The 20,738-nt window shown below is 54.5% G+C and overlaps 1 protein-coding gene across 11 annotated transcripts in view; it reads left to right on the top strand.

The window, feature by feature from the left end:
• KATNIP (katanin interacting protein) overlaps nucleotides 1-20,738 on the top strand; it is a 186,647-nt gene that overhangs the window by 109,017 nt on the left and 56,892 nt on the right. For 10 of the 11 annotated variants that reach the window (XM_051847554.2, XM_051847549.2, XM_051847546.2 and 7 more), the window contains 6 exons: nucleotides 3,685-3,928; nucleotides 6,415-6,546; nucleotides 14,890-15,062; nucleotides 15,942-16,028; nucleotides 17,727-17,833; nucleotides 19,375-19,477. In XM_051847554.2, the coding sequence (XP_051703514.2) occupies nucleotides 3,685-3,928; nucleotides 6,415-6,546; nucleotides 14,890-15,062; nucleotides 15,942-16,028; nucleotides 17,727-17,833; nucleotides 19,375-19,477 (846 nt within the window). The remainder of the gene's footprint in view (nucleotides 1-3,684; nucleotides 3,929-6,414; nucleotides 6,547-14,889; nucleotides 15,063-15,941; nucleotides 16,029-17,726; nucleotides 17,834-19,374; nucleotides 19,478-20,738) is intronic. The other variant, XM_051847551.2, reaches the window with a different exon arrangement.

Raw genomic sequence — 20,738 nt, 5'->3', positions numbered from 1 at the left:
TGGGTCTCCCTCGTGGGTGGCAGGGACCCACATACTTGATCCGTTACCTGCTGCTTGCCAGAGTGCACAATAAACAGGAAGCTGGAGTTGGAATGAGAGCCAGGACTTGTACCAGGCACTCCAGTATGGGATGCCGGTGTCCCAAGCAACATCTTAACCACTGTGCCAACTGTCCATCCCTGGTGTTACCTTGTAAGTATCAAATGCTGGGTATGTGCTCCTTGTCATCGTGGGCGGCTCGGCCTCAGCGCGGTTGATGTTTGGAGCAGATTCCCCTTTGTTGTGTGAAGCTGCTCCGTGCATTCCAGGATGCCTAATGGCGTCCCTGGCTTCACTTGCTAGGTACTGAGAGCACTGCCCACGGCAGTTGCCACCCAAAAGGTTTTCAGTCATTGCTGTCTCCTCCAGGGAGAGCTGAAATCGTCTCTGGTTCAAGCCACTGCCTTAATAAAACTTTAAAAACAACTTTTTTTTTTTTTTTTAAATTTGCTTTTATGTATTTGAAAGGCAAAGAGAGAGACAAAGATTTTCCACTTGCTGGTTCACTCCCCAAATGCCCTCAACAGCCAGGACTGGGCCAGGCTGAAGCCAGGAACCCAGAACTCCATCCAGGTCTCCCAAGTATTAGAACCATCATCCTCTGCCCCCAAGGGACACATTAGCAGGAAGCTGGAGTCAGATGTGGAGCCGGGATTCAGACCCAAGGACTGTGGTATGTGTTGCAGGTGCCCCAAACAGCATCTTAACTGCTGTGCCAAATGCATACCCCATTAATAAGACAATCCTGTGAGGCAGAGATTCAATTGCCCATTTTTACGCACATCCAAATGCATCTCAGAGACATGAAGTCACTTTGCAAGAGTCACTGCACTGATGCCGCCTCCAGGGCGTGTGGGTGCATTTCACCCACGCTTGCAGCCACCACTCGGTCACTGACAGTTGCTCGGTCATTCAGCATATATCTACTAAGCACCTGTTATGTGCCATCAGTGTCTTAGCTGCTCACTGCTACTTGCTCTGGGGGGTGGGAGGGAGAGAACTGTAAAAGGTAAACAGGTGTATTAGTTCTTCCTGCTGCTACAAAAACACTTACCATGACCATGAACTTAAGTGGATTTTGCTGATCTAAAATCAGGTGTTGATATCTCTGTGTTCCTTTTTGAGGCTCTGGGATAAAATCCATTTTTTTAAGCTTCTAGTCTGACCAGCTTCTTTAATTCCGTCTTTTCTTTCTCCCGGTTCAGTCCAAACCAGCGTTCTCAGTGGCCCTGTGTGACTCCTGTATCTGGCCCTCAGGTTCACCCTCTTAGACAAGAGGCTCCGCCCTGGATCACTTGTGACTGACCCAGCCTCTGTTCCTTGCATCTGCTTAGATGTCTAAGGGGATCGGTGGGCCCCTGTCTATCTCTTGGATAAAGAGCCCTCTATGCACTTGGATACTCTGAACTTTGGTCCCTCCTGGGATTCTAGCCACAGGTAGTCCAGCCACCCACTTGATTTTCTGTCCAGAGCACACTTTCTGACAGCGAAGCTCCTAATCATCACATCTTTTTGCAGCCTGGACCAGCTGAGAGTCGCCCAAATCATCAAATCCTAGTTCCTCTTCCCTTAACAGTTCTTCCTCCAGTCTCTCTGCTCTTGCCTCCTACTCTCAGCTGGTAGAAGCAACTTCAACACCTTCCGTGGAAACTTGCTGAGTAAATTTCCAGGCTCATCACTTACCAGTCTGCTTAGCCTGTAACTGCAGGCACAGTTCCGTGAGGGCTTTGCTTCCGCCTAGCAGGGTTCCTTCTCCCCCAGTTTCCGGTTCCCTGGACCTGAGCCCTCAACAGCGGCACCTCTGATGTCTGTATTTCAATTAATTAACTAATTAGTTTGAAAGGTAGAGTTACAGAGAAGCAGAGGCAGAGAGAGGGGTGGGGGAGAGAAGGAGGGAGGTCTCCCATCCACTGGTTCACTCCTCAGATGGCCACAACAGCCAGGGATGGGCAGAGCTGAAGCCAGGAGCCAGGAGCTTCATCTGGGTCACCCACGTGAGTGTAGGGGTCCAAGCACTTGGGCCATCTTCTACTGCTTTCCAGGCCATAGCAGAGAGCTGGATCAGAAGTGGAGCAGCCGGGACTCAAACCGGCGCCCATATGGGATGCTGACACTGCAGGCAGCGGCTTTACCCACTACACCACAGTGCCGGCCCCAATGTCTGTATTTCTATCAAGCAGTCGTTTTAGGATGATTTCCCTGACATATTTCAGGTTTTCTATATGGAGTTCACTTCCTCCTAAGCCTTCTCTGACTGACAAGTTCTAGAGATTGGAATCTAAGTATCTTTGAGGAGCCATTATTCAGCCTACCATAAATACAAAGGTTTATTGGTCAATCATCAAGCCTTCACCAATTGCTTCTCATTTCTCCGGAAGTATGATAGATACGACAAGGGCTATAGGGCTAGTAGAGCTAGGGTGACTCCACGTACTGGCTCTCCCTGACTGTTCAATTTATCCTTTTTCATCTCATCACAAATTTAACCAAGCCTTTTTTTCCCCTTTCAGAGAAATGTCCTGGTTTGGATGTTACATTTTTCTGGTCACTCTAAGTATAGCTCTTAATGCCTGACCTACAGTCTCAGGAAGAAAAAAGAAACAAACATTTGTTTTATCCAGCAGTTAATAGTTAAGTTCTAAAGTAAAAATCTTAACACTTGGCCTATAATCCCAAGGAGACAAAAGCATCATAAAAAAAGAAAAAATCCCCAGGCAGTTACAGTCAAGTGGGAAATGTTCTGACATTTCACATTCAGATGCTGTGCCGCACCCTGCTAGAGGCAGGACAGCCCCCAGCAGCTCCCTGCCGGCATCTCACCACCTGCACTTTCAGGGTCATTTGGAGGCCTTTGGGATTTCATTTGCAGAGCTGGCTTCTGGGACCAGCAGCGTGAGCATCATTGGCTTCTTAGAAATGTAAATTCTCAGGCCCTACTGAGTTAGAGAATCTGAGGATAGGTCTCCACAACCTGTTTTGTATGAGTTTATGTTTGTATGTATGTTTGTGTTTCTACGTATGTATTTATCTAGTTATTTTCACTATTATTTGAAAGAGAGACACAGCGAGGTCTTCCATCTACTGGTTCACTCCCCCAGATACTCACCACACCTGTGGCTGGGCCAGGCCAAATCCAGGAGCTTGGAATGCCATCTGGGTCTCCTGCGTGGGCGGCAGGGATCCAAGTACTTGAGCCATCACCTGCTGCCTCCCAGGGTGTGCAGTACCAGGAAGCTGGAGCAGAAGCAGAGGAGGTGAGACTTGAACCAGGCACTCCAATAGGGGATGGAGGTGTCTCAAGCGATGATATAAGCTGAGTACCAAACGCAAAAGCCCTCCCCGACAGTCTGTTTTACCAAGCCCCAGGGCCATCTCTCTCTCTTTCTCTCTCTCTCTCTCTCTCTCTCTCTCTCCCACACACACACACACACACACACACACACAGCATCTCAGGTATCCAAACACCGCCATTGGTACTGTGAACACTGCTCTGGCCAGAGAGTCGCTGGCTTTCCTCTGCTCTTGGTTTTGACCTTGTGGAAGGTGAGTGTGCTGGAAACAGATCTTTGGTTCAAATGACTTTCAAAAGAACGGCCTGCCAAGTGCCCTATCTCACCGTGCATCTCTCCTCCTGGCTTTTGGCAGGAGCCGAGAAGAAGCCCGGAACTCAGTGCAAACGCACAGAGGAGACAGGGGGATTGTCCCAGCGACGACTACGACTCTATCGAAGAAGACGTCGCCTCTGAGCCCGAGCCCGAGGGCTGTCCTGGAGGTGACTGCCCTCTGTCCACTGGGGACAAGGGTGCTCCTGAGGACCGGGAGGCAGGTGGACGTCCCCCGCAGGGCCCGGACGCCCTCGTCGTGCTGGAATTTAACCCCGCTTCCCAAAGTGAGTTCTGTCTTCCGTGGCATTTCTTTGCCTGTGGCGTCGCTGGTTCTAGCAGGAGGGCTTCGGCTTGCAATGTTGTTTTGAGTTGCGCTTCCAGAGTGGTGTTGTCCATCAGGTCCTTGTTGACTACAGAAGGAAGACTCCCGGATGCTTCCCGAGGCGCCTGAAACTCCAGGTGGCAAATGTCTGGCGAGTACTCGCGGGCGCCATCCCAAGCCTTGGAGGGAGTGTGGCCGTGTCTCCCTTCCAGTTGGCTCACGCCAGGAAGTTATGCCAAGGGGACTGTTGCTGGCTCAGATGATAGTAGGGCTCGTTCCTCTTCTCTTCCCCTTCCTTCTCCCTCCTTGCTTTTCTCCCTCTCATCTCTGCATCCCTCTGTGCTGCTCCCACTTCCCAGGCAGGCTTTTCACCATACAGAGGCACGACTGCCTTCAATGAGACATTGGCTCCGCAGCCCCATCCAAACGTGGACTTGTCTCTCCTAAAAGCTCCAGCACAAAACCAGGCCTGGCTCTGCAACCCGCCCCGGTCACGAGCTCTCCCTGATCCCATCGCTGTGTGTATCCCCGATGGGCCAGATCCCGGCAGCAGCACGCCCCCCACCCAACCACATGGACCACTGGTGCCACCAGGGTGACTCTGAGGAAGGAGGCAGGGGGCTTCTCAAGGAAGACCCTGCGAAGGAGGAGCAACACAGTAGGTGGGGTCAGGGAGGAAGAGGACCCAGGAGGCAGAAAGAGGCAGCTTCAGATGGTGCTTGCTCCTGTCCCCAAGCTGGGACCCAGCAGGCCTGACTTCTGCTGCTCCTTCTGTCCACTCCAAGTGTGTCCTCCAGGCTGGCCATGCCTGCGGAGAGAGACAGGAGGGCAGATCTGAAGCCAGGCTCTCTGTTGGCCTTCTGGGGTGGCCATAGCTTCTGTCTCACAGCTCTGGAGGCTGGATGTCCGGGGCTGGTTTCTCCCTAGGCCCTGCCCCTTAGCTTCCTGTGTCCACATACGGTCTGCTTTCCACGGCTCTCTGTGTCCTCAGCGCCACTTCTTCTCCTGAGGACACCAGTCAGATTGGATTGGGTCCCACATAACCTCATTTTAACGTCATCGCGTCTCTAAAGACCCTGTGTCCAAATACAGTCACATTCAGGTGGCTGAGGGCTGGGGGAGGAGAGACCAGTGCAGCCCTAGCAGCCAGCCCCGGAAATTCCCCACCCCATGGTGTTCGTCTCCAGAGAAGACAACTCCTTCTTCTTTTTGCTTTGGGATGCCAGCACCGCAGGCAGCAGCTTTACCTGCTACACCACAGCACCGGCCCCTAGTCATTGATTTTTAAAGATATGTTTATTTATTTGAAAGGCACAGTGACAGAGAGAGAGAGGGAGGGACAGAGAGAGCAAGAGATCTTCCATCTGCTGGGTCACTCCCCAGATGGCTACAACAGGTGAGGTTGGGCCAGGCCAACGCCAGGAGCCAGGGACTCCACCTGGGTCTCCCACATGGCTGGCAGGGACCCGAGTACTCGACCTCCTCCACTGTGTTCCCGGGCACATTAACAGGGAGCTGGATTGGAAGTAAAGCAGCCAGGACTCCTGCTGGCACTTGGATATGGGACACTGGAGCTGCCAGCAGCAGCTTAACCCGCTGCACCACAACGCCCACCCGCATCTTTATTCTAGGGTGGTTTCCAGCACCAAGGCTTTGACACGCTAGTTAGCTGATCCTGTAGCCATACAGATGAAGATGGAAAACTGCATCCAAAATCTGCCCGCCTCGCATCTAGAGTCATCCCCTGGCCCATCAGTGGCTCCAGTCTCCTGCACCAGAAATGCTAAGCTGGGGGAGGGCCAGCCTCTGTGGACTTCTCGCCAACTCTGCCCTGTCCGCCCCAGCACCCCATAGGCTCCTCCCCTGTCTGGGTGCTCCTGCCCTGGTGCTGCTGGTAACGCCCACCCCCCTCCCCCAGAGTCTCTCTCCACTGCGGCCTCCCCACACACCTGCCAGTCACACCCTCCCGGCCACATGCTCGTCCACGACCCTGACACCTGCCCTTTCTTCTGTCGGCGCCGTGGTCTCTCATGCCTTCAGCCGTGCTGTTTCTCAGCCATGCTGTGAGCTCCTGCAGGGCAGCAGTGCCCTTGTACTGAGTCTTTGAACTCCGCTACATCCTTGCTTGCACCATCACTGCAGGTGCCACGCCAGCCATGAACCCCGTGGACTGTAGGATTGGCCCTGCTCAGAAGTGTGAAAATCTGAAAAGCTGGCTGCGCCCCGGGCTGTTCCTTTCCTTCCCACACCGTGGTGCCGGACTCTCAGCACACTTGTTTTGTCGCCTGCATTATTCACCTCGCTAATCCTGAACGAGCAAGGTAGCTGTTCAGTAAATATTTGGTGAACAAGTACGTGAATGAGCAATGAACAGAGGCCCTTGCAGAAGGTCCCCACTCTGCCTGTGCTCACATCTGCCGCGAGTCTGAAGCAGTTGCCTTCCTGCAGGTCACAAAAGGGAAAGGAATTTGTCTGCCAAGCGGAAGGACAACGCTGAGGTCTTCGTTCCCAGCAAGCCTGAGCCCAGCCTGAACCCCCAGTCCCCCGCCACAGGCACAGACCAGGACAGGATGTGCTCCAGTAAGAGATCGGGGACCCTGGGCAGGGGCAGGGCTGGTCCGCTCAGCGAGGTGCTGAGGGCAGGGTGGAGGGCATGGCTTCATTACTGTCCTCGCTGAGGCCGAGCTGTGTTAGCCAGGGTTCTCCAGAGCAGCCGAACCTAAAGGATACACATATACACGGAGAGAGAGAGAGAAAGCCCAGAATTCTGATCGGGAATGGGCTCCCACAGCTGTAGCCAGGCTCAGGGTGGGTCAGTGGGCAGGACTCCCAGGAGGAGCCATGTTCCAAGCCAGAGCATCAGGCAGGAGGAACCTGTGACCGAAGGACATCTGATTGCCACCTGTTGGAGAATTCTTTCCTGCCCCGGGGCAGGGTGGGCCTTCTGGTTCTATTGGCTGATTCAAATGTCAGTCTCATCTCAGGATCTCATCACACCCACAGCTAAGCTTGACCAAGTATCCAGGCTCCCCCTGGTCCAGTGCTGCGTCACCATGGTTCGTGCTAGCCTGCTGCTCCAGGTGACAGGCTCCTGTCTGTGCTGCTGCCACTGTCTGCACCCTGTGTGGCTCTTTGGAAGCTCCCCCAAAGCCTGTTGTTAAAAACACGAAACCCAGGGTCACATGGTGCTGTGCGTGAGTCCTCCCGGAGCCCCCAGAAAGGTGGGGGCAGCACAGAGGGAACTGCCTTCCTTCCCAGCATGCTGCTGTGCCAGCCGGGACAGCCATCTCTGCAGGCCTGGGCCACCATCACAGTCTCTTCCATATCCAAATAATAAAAGTGCGAGCCAGCAGCACTGGGCTACCTCCAGGCTGTGTGTTTGGCACCGCCTCTGCTGTCCTGCACTTGACTGTCCGAGTTTGAGCAGCCCGATGGATACTGCTGTGGTCAACATCATTGTACAGCAGAGACCGAGGCGCAGAGAGGCTGTGGGATGTGCCCGTGGTCCCGCGGCCAGGAAGTGGGGAGGCCCTCAGTCCTCCGCTCTTTGACACGCCACTCTATTAGACCACGTGGCAACTGCAGTCACCTTGCACGCTGGATTAATTTCTCAGGTCTGTCGTCACAAGGGACAGTGCCACACTCCTAGGGGCTTAAAGACCAGAAGTTTACTAGGCTGGAAGTCCAAGACAGAGGGGTTGGCAGGGCCTCCCTATGAAGGTGCAAGGGAAGGATCTGTTTCACGTGTCTCTCCTCACTTACTGTAGTTCCTTGTTGCATAGCACATAACTCCTGGCATCCAGCCCATGTGCGTGTCCACCTCCACGTCCAAATGTGCCTTTTCAGAAAGATTCCCATTGTGCTGGGTCAAGACTGACCCTAATGACCTCATTGTGACTTGGTTGTCTGTGAAACCCTGTTTCTAATAAGATCACGTTCACGGGTGCTAGGGTCAGGACCTCAGCATCTTCTTAGGGGAACAATTCAACCCACACCACACACCTTCATGTGTAGCACTTAGAGAAACCAAGCTTGATTGTAAGTTGTTAATGTACAATCTGCCTTTCTCCACAAAGTTCTGACATGGTCTAACAAATTACAGATAGTGTGCAGTGCAAGACTTTAGACATTATGTGAGGAGGGCAGCCACTGTGGCTCAGCAAACTAAGCTGTTACCTGCCATGTTGGCATCCCATCTCAGAGCACCGGTTCAAGTCCTAGCTGCTCTACTTCCAATCCAACTCCCTACTAATGCTCCTGGGAAGCAGTGGTGCTTGGGCCCCTGCCATCCACACAGGAGAGAAGGATGGAGTTTTTGGCTCCTGGTTTTGACCTGGCCCAACCCTGGCCAACTAGGGAATGAGTCAGTGGAGGGAAGGTCTCTCACTCTTTGTTTCTCCCTCTCTCTCTGTAACTCTGCCTTTTCAATAAATAAATAACTTGAAAATATTTCAGAAAATTATATATATATATATAAAATAAAAATATGTGAGGAACTAAAGTAAAGATCAACAAGATTACGATTCAAAGCCAGGATGACGAAACATGAGTGCTAACTTAAGGTAGCCACAGCTGGACTGAGTTTCCTGGTCTCCAAGTCAGACAAGCATGCATCACATTAAAGGGAGGTGGGGGAGGGCGGGAGTCCCTCTATCCATCAGATGAAAATCAAATTATCAGCTATTTCTGGCATTTGGTTCTTAGAGTGAGTTTTCCCATCAGTATTTTTAGCAAGGATACTGTTTAAGGCAGTGAAATCTTCATTTTGAACAGGTTTGGTGCTTACCCTCTCTGTTAAGTATAGGTGACTCCCATATATGCTAAATTAGAAGAAATAGTCCTTTTTTAAAAAAAAGCTTATTTATTTATTTGAAAGGCTGTTTTACAGAGAGAGAGAGGGAGAGAGAGAGAGAAGCCTTCTCTCTGCTGGGGCTGGGTCAGACTGAAGCCAGAAACAAGGAACACCATCGGAGCCACCATGTGAGTGCAGGGACCCAAGCACTTGAGCCATTTTTTGCTGCTTTCCCAGACGCATTAGCAGGGAGCTGGATCAGAAGTGGAGCAGCTGGGACTTGAACCTGTGGCCATATGGGATGATGGGATAAAAGGTGGCAGCTTAATCCCCCGTGTCTCAAGGCTAGCCCCTAGAAGGGTTGTGTCACTATAAGGCAAGTTGACAACCCTGGCGTCATCACTGCCCTCCCACTGACATGGCACTACGATGGCGCCACAGCTCACCCAGATACCATGAGAAAGGCAGCAGAATGTGCAGGAGCCAAAGCCTGCCTTGGAAATCCCCTCCCTTGCTGCTACAAGGTCAGCTCTCAGGAAGCCCAGGAGAGGCCACGGGGGCAGAAACCACAGCCTCTTGGTGAGCCCCTGTGAAACAGTTGGCTTTGGTTAGGGTCTAGGTGGTAGAGATGAAGCAACGGCAGCGTTTTGAGGGCTCTGTGCTATTTATACCCCTAGAGACACCAGGAACCTAAGACTACGTGAGAGGACAGTGGAATTCGAACCCGGCTCACCTCCTCCATGCAGCATCTGCAGGCTGGACTGCTCCCATGGTTTACTTTGTATGGAGGGAGATGGGTCCAAAATGAGTCTACTAAATTAGACTCCTGGGGGCCAGTGTTGTGGGCAGCAGGTTAAGCTGCTGCCTGCAATGCCAGCATCCCACACCAGTGCCAGTTGGAGTCTCGGCTGCTCCACTTACAGTTCAGCTCCCTGTATTAACAGGAACCAGTGGAAGTTCCTGGCTTCCGGCTTTACCCCGGCCCAGTCCCAGCCATTGTGGCCATTTAGGCAGCGAGCCAGTGTATGGAAGATTTCTTTCTGTTCCTTTGTCTCTCTATAACTCTGCCTTTCACATAGATAAATATTTTTTTAAAAAATTAGACTTCTGACTTCTTGCTATGAATAGAACTTTTTGTCATTGTGGGCTGCCTCTCTTTCTCCTTAGCGACGCTGTCCGCCTCAGAGCCTGTCTGACCCGGAGCTATCCAACTTCATTTTGGTTAGTGTTCGTGTGCTTATCTTTTATTTTATGCTTTGCATTCAAACCTTCTGCATCTTTACATTCAGGTTTGTCTCTAGTAAGCAGCATGTAATTGGTTTTTATTTTTCTCCTTTAACAATCTGTGTGTTTTAATGGGAACATTTAGTCCATTTACATTTACTGTAACTGCTGATATATTTGTGTTTAAATCTACTTTCTCGTTATTTGCTTTTTATTTGTTCTACCTGTTTTATGTTCCCCTTTTCTCCTTTCTTGCCTTCTTTTGAACTGATTGCTCTGCATCATTCTTTCTTCCTCTGTGTTAGCTTGTTAGTTATGCGTTCTTTTATTATTCTTTTAGCCATTACCAGAGATTACAGCATGCATTTCTGACTTCTTCGAGTCTGCTTTAAATGAGCCAGTTTACCGTTTCCCTTTCAGTGGAAGGACCTGACGGCTGTTTACTGCCCTACCGACTGAAATGCTATTGCCACACATTCTCATTCTCCTCTGGTTTTAACCCCACTAGGTGCACTTCTTCTAATTATTCCATACAGTCAATAGTAATTCGGGTTCACCCACAGTGTTATCCCTTCTACCCCCTTTGCCCCTGGCTGCTCCACCCTGCCCCTCGAACTGTGGCCCCTGCATCTGTTGCGAGCCCTGCTCAGCTTCCCAGCCTTGTGTAGCTGCTGTAGGGATTAGCAGCACCTTAGAGGGGAAGGCCTTACAGATGTCAGTTCACCTCCCTGGCTTGCGTTCTCCTGCCTGCCTTGGCCCTGTCATTCTTCACTGCCCTGTCCACTCTCCAGGGCTTCACACAGATTTCTTTAAAAAAAAAAAAAAAAAGAGAGAGAGAGAGAAAAGTACCAATTGATTGATTCAGTGGGCAGAGAGAGAGAGAGACAGCATGCACAAGAGAGAGAGAGGGAGGGAGAGAGATCTTCCATCCACTAGTTCACTCCCCAAATGCCTTCGACAGCTGGGCCCGGAACTCCATCTGGGTCTCCCACTTGGGTGTCAGGTGCCGAAGCACTGCTGCCTTCCCAGGCACCTTAGCAGGGAGCTGGTTCGGAAGTTGAGCAGGCAGGACTGGAACTGGCACTCTGATATAGGATGCCAGCATCACAGGTAGTGGTTTACTGTGCTGTGCCACAACGCAGGTCTGGGATTTCTTCCTTCAAACTGACTGTTAAAATATTCGGTCCAGATGCCCCAGCTGTGCTCCAGGGAACGAGCTCGTCTACGATTCCAGAGGGTAACTCTCTAAGGACTCATTTCTCGCCTTACCCCTTTGCCTTCTGCCAAGCTCATACGCCTGAATTTGTGGCAGGTACATGTGCACATGATGTAACTCCGCGACAGGCCTCGCCCCTCTGTCTCACTGTCATTGCCCCTACTTCCAATGAAAGGGCCCCGTGGCCTGGGGCACCCCGCAGCCTACCCGTAAGCCTCCCGAGAAGCCAGGATAATCTCCTTCTGCAGGCCTGCTGTCTCCTCGAGGGTGAGAGCACATCTGTCTTTAATGCAGAAAGTTTACTGTCCAGGTTGTCAGCGCGCCCTGGCGAGGTGATGTATCTGAACCACTTTTCCCAGACAAGCTGCCAACCCTGGAAATAAAGTAACACCCCTCAGTGGGAGTGAATTAGCGAACCTGACAGCCCTGCAGTTAGCGTTCCTGCCAGGAAAACCTGCTCATTCTGCCTAAGCCCAGAGACTCGTAACGCCTGAGCGTTCGCTAGTAGCAAGTGATGGAAATTCAAGGCCGGGTTAAGCAACAGAGGAAAATGTACTATTGCTCACAGGCCGGCCGCTGTGGCCCCAGGCGTGGGGGGATCCAGGTGCCCGGATGCTGTCACCGGGGGATACTTTGCTCCGTTTTCCTCTGGCCCAGTGGTCCTCAAACTCCAGCGCGCATCAGAATTACTTACCAAGCCAATGAAACCACAGATGGGTGGGCCCAGCGCCAGAGCATGGCAGGGTGGAGCCTAATTCCTAACAGGTTCCCTGGTGACGCCGGCGTTGCTGGTGGTCCAGGGACCATACTTTGGGAACCTCGGTTCCCGGTCGCTGCCAGGCAGGCCTTCCAGCTGTGCCCCCGACACGCCCTGCCACCCCTGACAAGGTTCAAGACTATTTTCACCTGCTTTGCCACCGTGTGGGAAAGAGATCACTGCCTTCCTAATGTCCAAGAACCAGCTTTCCCCTGAGCCAGTCTCCAGGCTCTGTAATCAGGAACAAGTAGTCCTGGGCCAGGAGTGGGGTCAGATCGCCCAAACCCACTCCACGCTGGGCCACTCAGCAGCAGGGTCAAATTTCCCCAAATGGCTGAACGCACCAGGGAAAGGGTGGTTTCCTGACGGAAAACCGAGGGTGCTGTGAAGTTCACGGTGCCAGGAAAGCAAGCGCTGCTGGCTTCATATAAAAGTCACCTCTGCCCCCGCCAGGACCCCCCGCTGCAGATTCTCCAGAGCAGGGTGTGGAGCAGAGGACTGGGACTTCGGAGAGGAAGGGGCCTCACTCGCTGGCTGGCCACGAGCATCGTGTACGTGAAAAGCACATGGCAGTGGCAGATGGGCCCCATGACTGCAGACAGCACCTGCCGTGGGGAGGCCCCAGAACGGGCTTTAGCGAGGAGAAGACAATGAGGCCTTGAGAAGCCAGGTGTGTCAGCCAGCCAGTGCCGCCTAACTGTCCATGGAAGGCTGCAGCTGCGCAATGAGCCGGCCGGTGGCTGGCTAGCTGGTCACAGGCAGTCTCTGGCATGTGTCCGGCAGACTGCTCTGGCCTGGCGACCTCAGCTAGGATGACCCATGTGGTCCTGTCCTCCAGCACTGGTGGTCTCCAGGCAGCAGGAGAGGCCCAAGCCCCCCGTGTGCACGCTTTTTCTAGACTGCCTGGTCACCATCACTGACACCTGTCAGCAAAGGACATTGCTGGGCCAAGCCCAGCCGGAAGAACAGACTCCATCTCATCACCTTCTGGAATTGCTGCCTGGTCACACTGCCGTGTGGCCGTGGACAGGACTGGGGGCACCTGTGGTCGCCTGGCCCAGTCTCCCACAGCGGGGAAGCAGGTGGTCAGGTGACAGCCACGTGGAGGTGGGGGGCACTCAGGCACAGGTCATCATCTCAGGGGTACGTTTGGATTCCAAGGGTTGGTGTGGACATCTCAAGGCCAAACGATGTCAAGTCAGCCGTTTGCGTGGACCTGTTGCCATCCAGTGTGGTGGACGGCGTCATTTGCAACAGGCACAACAGCAGGTAGAGGGTGCGTGGTGGGAACTGACATGTTCCTGCCCCACCTACGGGGGGAGGAGCGCCACCACCCAGCTCACCCTATGTGGTCATGGGTCCCAGGGTTGCTAGGTTGTATGACTGCTCAAGAGATGCCAGGAATCCCCTCCCTGAAACATTGCTTTTAAAACTTGGCATCTGTTTCCAATTTAAAAAGGAAGAAGTTACATAGCATCGCATCTACAGGCAAGCTTCAGCTTCGTGACCACAGTGATGGACACTTAATGTCCTCGGAGTTAATATTTCTCACCTAGGTGGGTCCCCAGGGGACCTCCAAAGCCCCTCTGCCCAGACTCTGAGTGTGAGCTTCCTGGCTGGCAGCGAGCCGGCGGGGGCAGGCTTGCAGCTTCGGGGCATACGACACGTGCTGCCTTCGCGGTTAAAGCTCCGGAACCGATCTGCGTCTGGTTTCTCTGCTCAAGAGAAGGGCGGGTGGGCACTGGCGAAGCGCGAAGTGGAGTTGCGGGAAGAGGGATGGCTCTCGAGCAAACAAGGGCAGTTTGGGATAAATTAAAACAGGCAGTTTGGCTTTTGCTGGTGGCACAAGTCTACCATGTGAATGAACCACATTCTCTAGGTCTACAATGAGAATGAATCCGCCGTCCCGTGGCGTTCAGGTCAATGTTCGCCCAAGTGAGGGATGAGAGTGTCACTGAGAGTTAAACAGAGGGCGTGTGGCATGGCGGGAGGGACAGCTCAGGAGCAGTGGGACCCGGGAGAGCAGGAGAGCCGGGTGGGAGCGCAGATGGGGCGCTTGACTTATTAGGGAGACAGAGAAAGAAAGATAGCTAGCATCCGCTGGTCTGCTTCCCAAATGGCACAGCAACAGGCCAAAGCCGGGAGCCAGGAACTCCATCCGGGTCTCCCATGTGGGTGGCAGGGGCTGCTTTCCCGAGCGCATTAGCAGGAAGGTGGATCTGAAGTGGAGTAGCTGAACTCCACCCAGGCCTCCCCTAGGCGGCAGCCATTGCCGCACATCCTTACCCCCATGCCCAGCTCCTGCCCTTGATCTTGCTGCTTGAACTGCCATCCCAACGCGACGCCCTAACAGGTGTGGTGGGAGTGTCAAGCGCATGAACCGGAAACCCTAACAATCAGCCACATGTGGTTTGACCAGGGGCTCAGCAAGCCTCACACCAGATCAGGGGTCTGCAGCCGTCCCTCTTATCTGAGAGACCCTGCCTGCCCCTCCCCTGATCCCACCCCTCGCTGCTACTGAAGTGACTGGAACACTGACTTACAAACCACTAGGAAATGATGTGAAGCATACAAGAGAATGGGCATGGGTTATATGCAAATACTGTGCCATTTTACATAAGGGATTTGCGCATCGTGGGCCCTGGAGCCCCTCTCCTGGGGGTATGCAGGCCACCGTTAGTTTGCTGCAATTTGGTTTTCCCACCCAGAACCCGGTCCCAGGGCTCGCCCAGCATTGCCTTGCCATGCCCACCCGGTCTCCTTTAAGCCAGAACAGTTCTCCCGGCTTTCTCTGCCTTTCACAACCTTGACATTTGGGGGAGAGGACAGGCTGGTGGTTTTGTAGAAGGTGTCTCCTTTTGAGTCTGATGGATGCTGAGCTGCACCCCGAGGACACAATCTCAAAGAGCACCCACCTGTTTTCTGCCCTCCCAGGACCTGCAAGCCGGCGGGAGAGACCGCTCTCTGCAACCCGCAAGCCTGTGTGTGAGGCTGAGGACAGGCAGGAAGACGCCTCGGCTGTGCTGCGAGCCATCCAGGTGGAGAACGCGGCCCTGGGGAGGGCACTCCTTGGCAGGAAGACAGAGCAGCCCACCAGCCCACTGCAGGTGCCAGCAGGCGCAGGGAGGGGACGGAGGGCGTTGGCTCCACAGGGGGCAGGCGGGGTCTGGGCAGGGGTGGCAAGAGCCCGTGGGGAGAAGGGAGAGGCAGGGTGGGTGTCGCTGACCCCAGACTCACCTGTACTTCCTCGTTCAGGGACCTGCCAGGCTTCCCATTCCTTCCCCCTCCTTTTAGCACTTGTTGACCTCTGAAAGCCCCCTCCTGACTGCTCACATGTCCCCAGCTCTGGCCAGTTGCCTTGCAAACCCTGAATCCCTTGAAAGCAGGGACTAGGTGGAGTAGACAGCCAAGTCTGGCTGCCCCGGAAGGACCTCAGGCCACTGCAGTCCTCACTGCTCCCCGTTGCCCTGCCCCTGGCTCTCCTCGCTTGTTCCAGGAGCTCCCCTGGCCCTGCAGCTGTTTGGCTTTGCACCTGCTGCCAGGAGGTGGGCAGGGCTAGTGCACTGGGGAGCTGGGGGCAGGGAGGGGTGGGCCTTGGATATGCCTTGGTGTAGGCATCCTTTCTCAGAAGCATAGCCCAGGACTCCCCTGTTGGGAGTAGCCCAGCTCACTTGATGCCCAGGGTAACCCTAAAGTGGGCAGGCCTGGTGGCATCAGCCTGTTTTGGAAATGTGGCCACCGGCACCTGAAAAAGCCAGGTGACCTGCTCAGGCCGTGTGTTTGAAGTCAGCCTGCCTGCAAGCCTAATCCCCATCTGTGCCACCCATGGTCCCCCAGGCCTTCTCGGGGTTGCTGGGGACATTCAGGAAACACCTGTTATCTGTTTCCCTGGAGCTCTTGGGATGGTCCCTGTCCCTCCCTGTGCCCTTGAATACGCAGTGGATGGCTTTCCTGCCACCTCACATCGTGTGACTGCACCTTTCCAGGATGCTGAGGGACCACCAGCAAAACCCTGGGCCCATCTGCTGACAGAAGAGGAGGAGGAGGAGGAGGAGGAGGAGGAGAGCCTTGAGGTCAGTGGAAGGCCAAGAATGACACCACGTCCCCTGTGGGCTCCTGAGCTCTTCCCTCGCACGGTCCCCACGCAGTGCAGGTCTCCACCCAGTGCACTGAGCCCTGGTGTCGTTCTGCCCGTTTCATGGCTAGGAAGCCGGGGGCTGGAGTGGCTTGCTCAAGGTTGTAAGTTCAAGCCAGAAGTTGTGCAGGCCTGCTGACTCCATTCCCTCCTTATGTTGCTAATTGCTGGCAAAAGCAACACAGAAGCAGCCCTTAGTATCATGAAAAAGGGGGTCATGCCTGTCTTTTGAGGTCAGGTAGACACGGCTCAGCCAAGGAGGCCAGCTGACAGATACGGACGAGAATGAACAAAGCGCCGAGCAGTGCATGTCTTACCCTGTGCACAAGTCTGTGTCTCTGGCCACGATACAGAGGTGGCTGCGGCAGATAAGAACCCCTGGCCTGCTGGAACCTCCAGGCAGTGGGAAAGGAAGCCAGAAAGAAGCAGGGCGGTGTCAGACCCCAGTCACAGTCCCGGCTGCTACTGAGGGGTGGGATGGGGTGGTCCCAGGTGTGTCCCAGAGCAGCCATTATGGTGCAGCAACTTAAGCCCCTGCTTGGGACACTGACATCCCATATCGGGGATGCCGGTTGTGTCCTAGTTACTCCGCTTCCAGTCCAGCCCCCGACTAATGTGCCTGGAAGGCAGCAGGTGCTGGCCCAAGTGCTTGTGTCCCTGCCACCCAGGTGGGAGACCCATGGGGAGCTCCTGGTGCTTGCCTTTAGAAGGGCCCAGCTCTGGTTGTTGTGGCTATTTGGGGAGTAAATCAGCAGATGGAAGATGTCTGTCTGTCTGTCTCTCCCTCTCTCTCTGTCGCTCTGCCCTTCAAGTAAATAAATCTTTAAATAATAATAATAAAAAAAGAAGGTGAGTCCCATTTGAGCGGAGCCCTGCCTTAAGAAGGCAGCAGCAGCGGGCAGCAGCGTTGCAGGGGGAAGGGACACGGAGGAAGCTTTGAGGTGGGAATGCGCCTGGCTTAATCGAGGAGCACGGAGAAGACCTGTGCACGGGAGAAGAGGAGGCAGGCGCGCGCACCAGAGGGGGACGGGGTGGTGGGCGGGACAGCACCCCAGCACCGTCCTGGTGCTTTGCTTTCTGCCTGGGTCCTGCTTGGCCTGTCAGTTCCTCGTCTTCTGAAAGTGTTACCAACCCTGCAACACTGCCCACCAGGACTGACCCCTAGGGTTGCTGGGCGACCTGAGCCCTGCCCCCGCAGGGCTTCCAATGAGTGAAATCCTCTGCAGACAGGCAGCGGGCACATTTCCAGTGTTGGTGACAGGGGCCACAGGAGGCAGGAGGCTCGGAGGACAGAACATGGAAGGGGCCAGGGGTGCTCCTGGGACCCTCCGTGGGGTCTGGCTGCCCGTGAGCTCGTGGAACAGGGATGCCGTCATAGCAGCGAGAGGTTTCGCAGAGAGAGAGAGAGAGAGAGAGAGAGAGAGATGGTCTTAGAGGGCACAGAGCCTGACCGTCTCCCAGGCCTTCTCGGATCATGGGAAGCTGGAATTTCTTGAGAAGTTTCTGGATCTAATCAGCCTCGCATTCCTGGCCCTGGGCCCGACGAGGGGACTGAGGGCTGGGGACGTGTGTGCTGTCACTCTGGCCCGGGAGTACTGCCTCCGACCCCTGTTTAATAAGCGTTTTCCATCCCCAGCCACTTCCCCGCGCACCCATGACCACCGCTCCGGAGCCGTCCAGGGCAGCAGAGGGAGCCAAAGGCATCGGGCAAGCTGCTGACAGAGTCTGCCTTCTGGGAAGCAGGTACTTCACCACGCTGGCCCAGAACCCAAACACAGAGCCCAGCACGGCAGCCAGGAGGCTCTTATCAGCTCACGGTTCTTGTTGCTGCTCCATGTTATTCCAGACCATTCTAAACTGCTGCTTCAGGCCATGCGCTCTCTCACCCCTTCCAGCCCTCAAGCACAAAATTCACTTGACTTCTTTCAGGCCAGCTGGCTCCTGGATTGTTCCGTTTGGTCCCAGCCTGGTAAAGTGCCAGGCTTCTGGAAGTTTCCACTGGCAGCACTCCACACCGCCCAGGGTGGTGAACTTGCTCCCCAGCTGGCCTGGGAGTTGGGGGGGGGGGGTGCACAGCAGCACCTTTTACAGTTTCCCTGTTGAAGGCTCAGCACCTGTTCCCTTCCTGTCCAGCATCTGTCATTGCAACGGTCCAGTTTTGTTGTCAAAGTCAAAGCTTCCCCCTAGCCTTGAGGCAAAATTCACCTTCAGAAAGATGCACCGTGGCTGGGAAATCCCTCCCTCACCCGGCGTGCAAGCTCTGTCCCCCTCCTGGGCTGAGGCGGCCCCTGCTTGGGCTTCCGCTGTGATCCGTGTGCGGGCTGGCTCTGGGACGCACTCGCCTCTCAGCCAGGCACGTACACAGTCCCGCAAAGCACCCAGCCCTGCACACAGCGGCCCTGGGTGTGTGCGTGAGTGCCAAGCCACGCGTGAGCCTGTACCTATGTGCTCAGAAATGAGATCGGCAGAGCAGACCTCGAGGCCAGCGGGCAGCAAACTGTCTCAGACGGGCAGATAGAAAATGCTTCCCGCGTGGCACTTGTTTCTATTTCCACGTTTGTTCTAGCAGTCTTTAAAAACATAAAGGCTGTTCTTGGCTCAAAGGTCATGCAGAGAGGGGGGCATCTGGCTCAGCAGCTCTGCTTGGGACCCCCACGTGCCTCATTGCAACGCCTGGGTTCAAGGCCCGGCTCTGCTTCCTATTCCAGCTTCCTGCTAATGCGGCCCCTGGAGGCAGCAGCTGATGGCTCAAGTGCTTGGGTCCCTGCCACCCACGTGGGAGACCTGGATGGAGTTCTGAGCTCCTGACTTCCACCTGGTCAGCCCAAGCTCTTGTGGGCATTTGAGGAGAAAACCAATGGATAGAAGCACTCCTCTTATTCTCTCTCTCTTCTCCGCCTTTCAAAGAAATAAAAATAAGCACCGTTTTTAAAATGTTTCATGCAAAAGGTGGGCTGGATTTGTCCTGCAGGCCTTATTTCAGCCGGGCCCTGCTCTTGGAGCGAGTTCTCCATGGGCTGAGGGAGGTGAGGGCTGGCTGGCCCCAAGCAGCTTTGCTCCAGCTGGGCTCTGATCTCCTCCCTAATTGTCCAGCTGTTGACAAAGGGAGAAGCAGGCCTGCCTGTCTGTGTCAGCCTTGGAACCACGGGCAGAGTGCAGCCTTGCTTCCCACATTGTGACTTCTCCCCGAGGTAGGAAAGTCAGCAGGGGGGCCCTTGATGGGAAGGCTGCCTTTTGTTTATCATCTGTTACTGCCTGGTTGCTAACACGAAATCCCATTTCAGACAGCAGCAGAAGCTTCTGGAAGTCCTGCATGCCATGGAAAGCCACCCTGCCCATCTCGGCGAGGTTGTTTCACCACCCCAGGAGCGCGCACCGGACCCTGAGGTGAGGGCCTTGACTTAGCGGGGATTTCTAGATGGGCTGCAGGTCCTGCCTGGAAGCCGGGAGTGGAAGCAGCCTCTGAACGCTCACTTCTGCCCTGGTCTGCATCTCCGCTCCTCCCCAGCACACAGACAGACACATACCTGATGCAGCAATAGAGAACAGGGAAAGAAAGATGGGGGCCCGAAATTTCTGGAGAGAAATAGAACCTGAAGCCCATAGGGAAAGGCCCCCGCCCCGCTTGCCATCAAGAAATGCAAAGTAAAACAACCCCAGCATCCCAATTTGGTGTGAGAGTTGACAGAGGACTTCTGACGGTGACCCCGAGCGCTGGCAAGGATACAGCCAAGCCGAGGCCGCCGCACCTTGCTGACGGCCGAGCGAACACAGGAGGGGCTCTTGAAAGGCCAGGAGCAGGCAGGCAGAGCCCCAGAAATGCCTACGGCTCCTGCCCGGCCACCCCCTTTCTTACCCGGAGGACATCACTCAGCTGCGGGGAAGTAGGCGAAAATGAGGGGCGGGATGGAAAGAGGTAACCTAAATGTCTCATGATAAGGGACCTAGGCGGGGAAGTGTGCGATGTCAGCATGACCCAGGAGTGCGAATGGCTGGAGACAGTCCTCGCGGAGACGCCGCACATAGAACTCCCAAGGGTATAAGGTCCACTGCACAAGGCGACGTTGGTCTTCCTCGAGGCCAACATGATTGGGTCGGCCTTGCAAAGACTCAGCTGTTGAATGATTTTGTTTTGTTTTTCCAAGATTTTAGTTATTTATTTGAAAGGTACTTATAGAAAGAGAGAGACAGAGAGAGAGGTCTTCCATCCACTGGTTCACTCCCCAAATGGCCCCACGGCTAGAGCTGCGTCAATCTGAAGTCAGGAGCCTACAGCTTATTCCAAGTTCAGGGGCTTTCCCAGGCCATCGCAGAGAGCTGGATCAGAAGTGGAGAGCAGCCGGGACGTGAACCAGCGCCCATATGGGATGCCGGTGCCACAGGCAGAGGCTTAGCCCACTGTGTCAGAGCGCCAGCTTCAGGTGTTGAGTATTGATGGGGCTGGGCACAAACTACAAAAGGCAGCAGCGCTACATGACCAGGAGCTTTCTTATTTTTGAACACTGATTTATTTGGAAGGCAGAGTGACAGAGAGATCCTCCATCAGCTGGCTCACTCCCCAAGTGGCAGAAACAGCCAGGGATAGGCCAAGGCCAAGGCCAAAGCCAAGAGCCAGGAACTCCATCCTGGGCTCCCCCATAGAAGGCAG

Source organism: Oryctolagus cuniculus, chromosome 19 (assembly GCF_964237555.1).
Source record: "Oryctolagus cuniculus chromosome 19, mOryCun1.1, whole genome shotgun sequence".
In the NCBI taxonomy this organism is placed as follows: Eukaryota; Metazoa; Chordata; class Mammalia; order Lagomorpha; family Leporidae; genus Oryctolagus; species Oryctolagus cuniculus.
The sequence above is the reverse complement of the archived record's forward strand: the minus strand, read 5'-3'. Positions and strand labels throughout refer to the sequence as shown.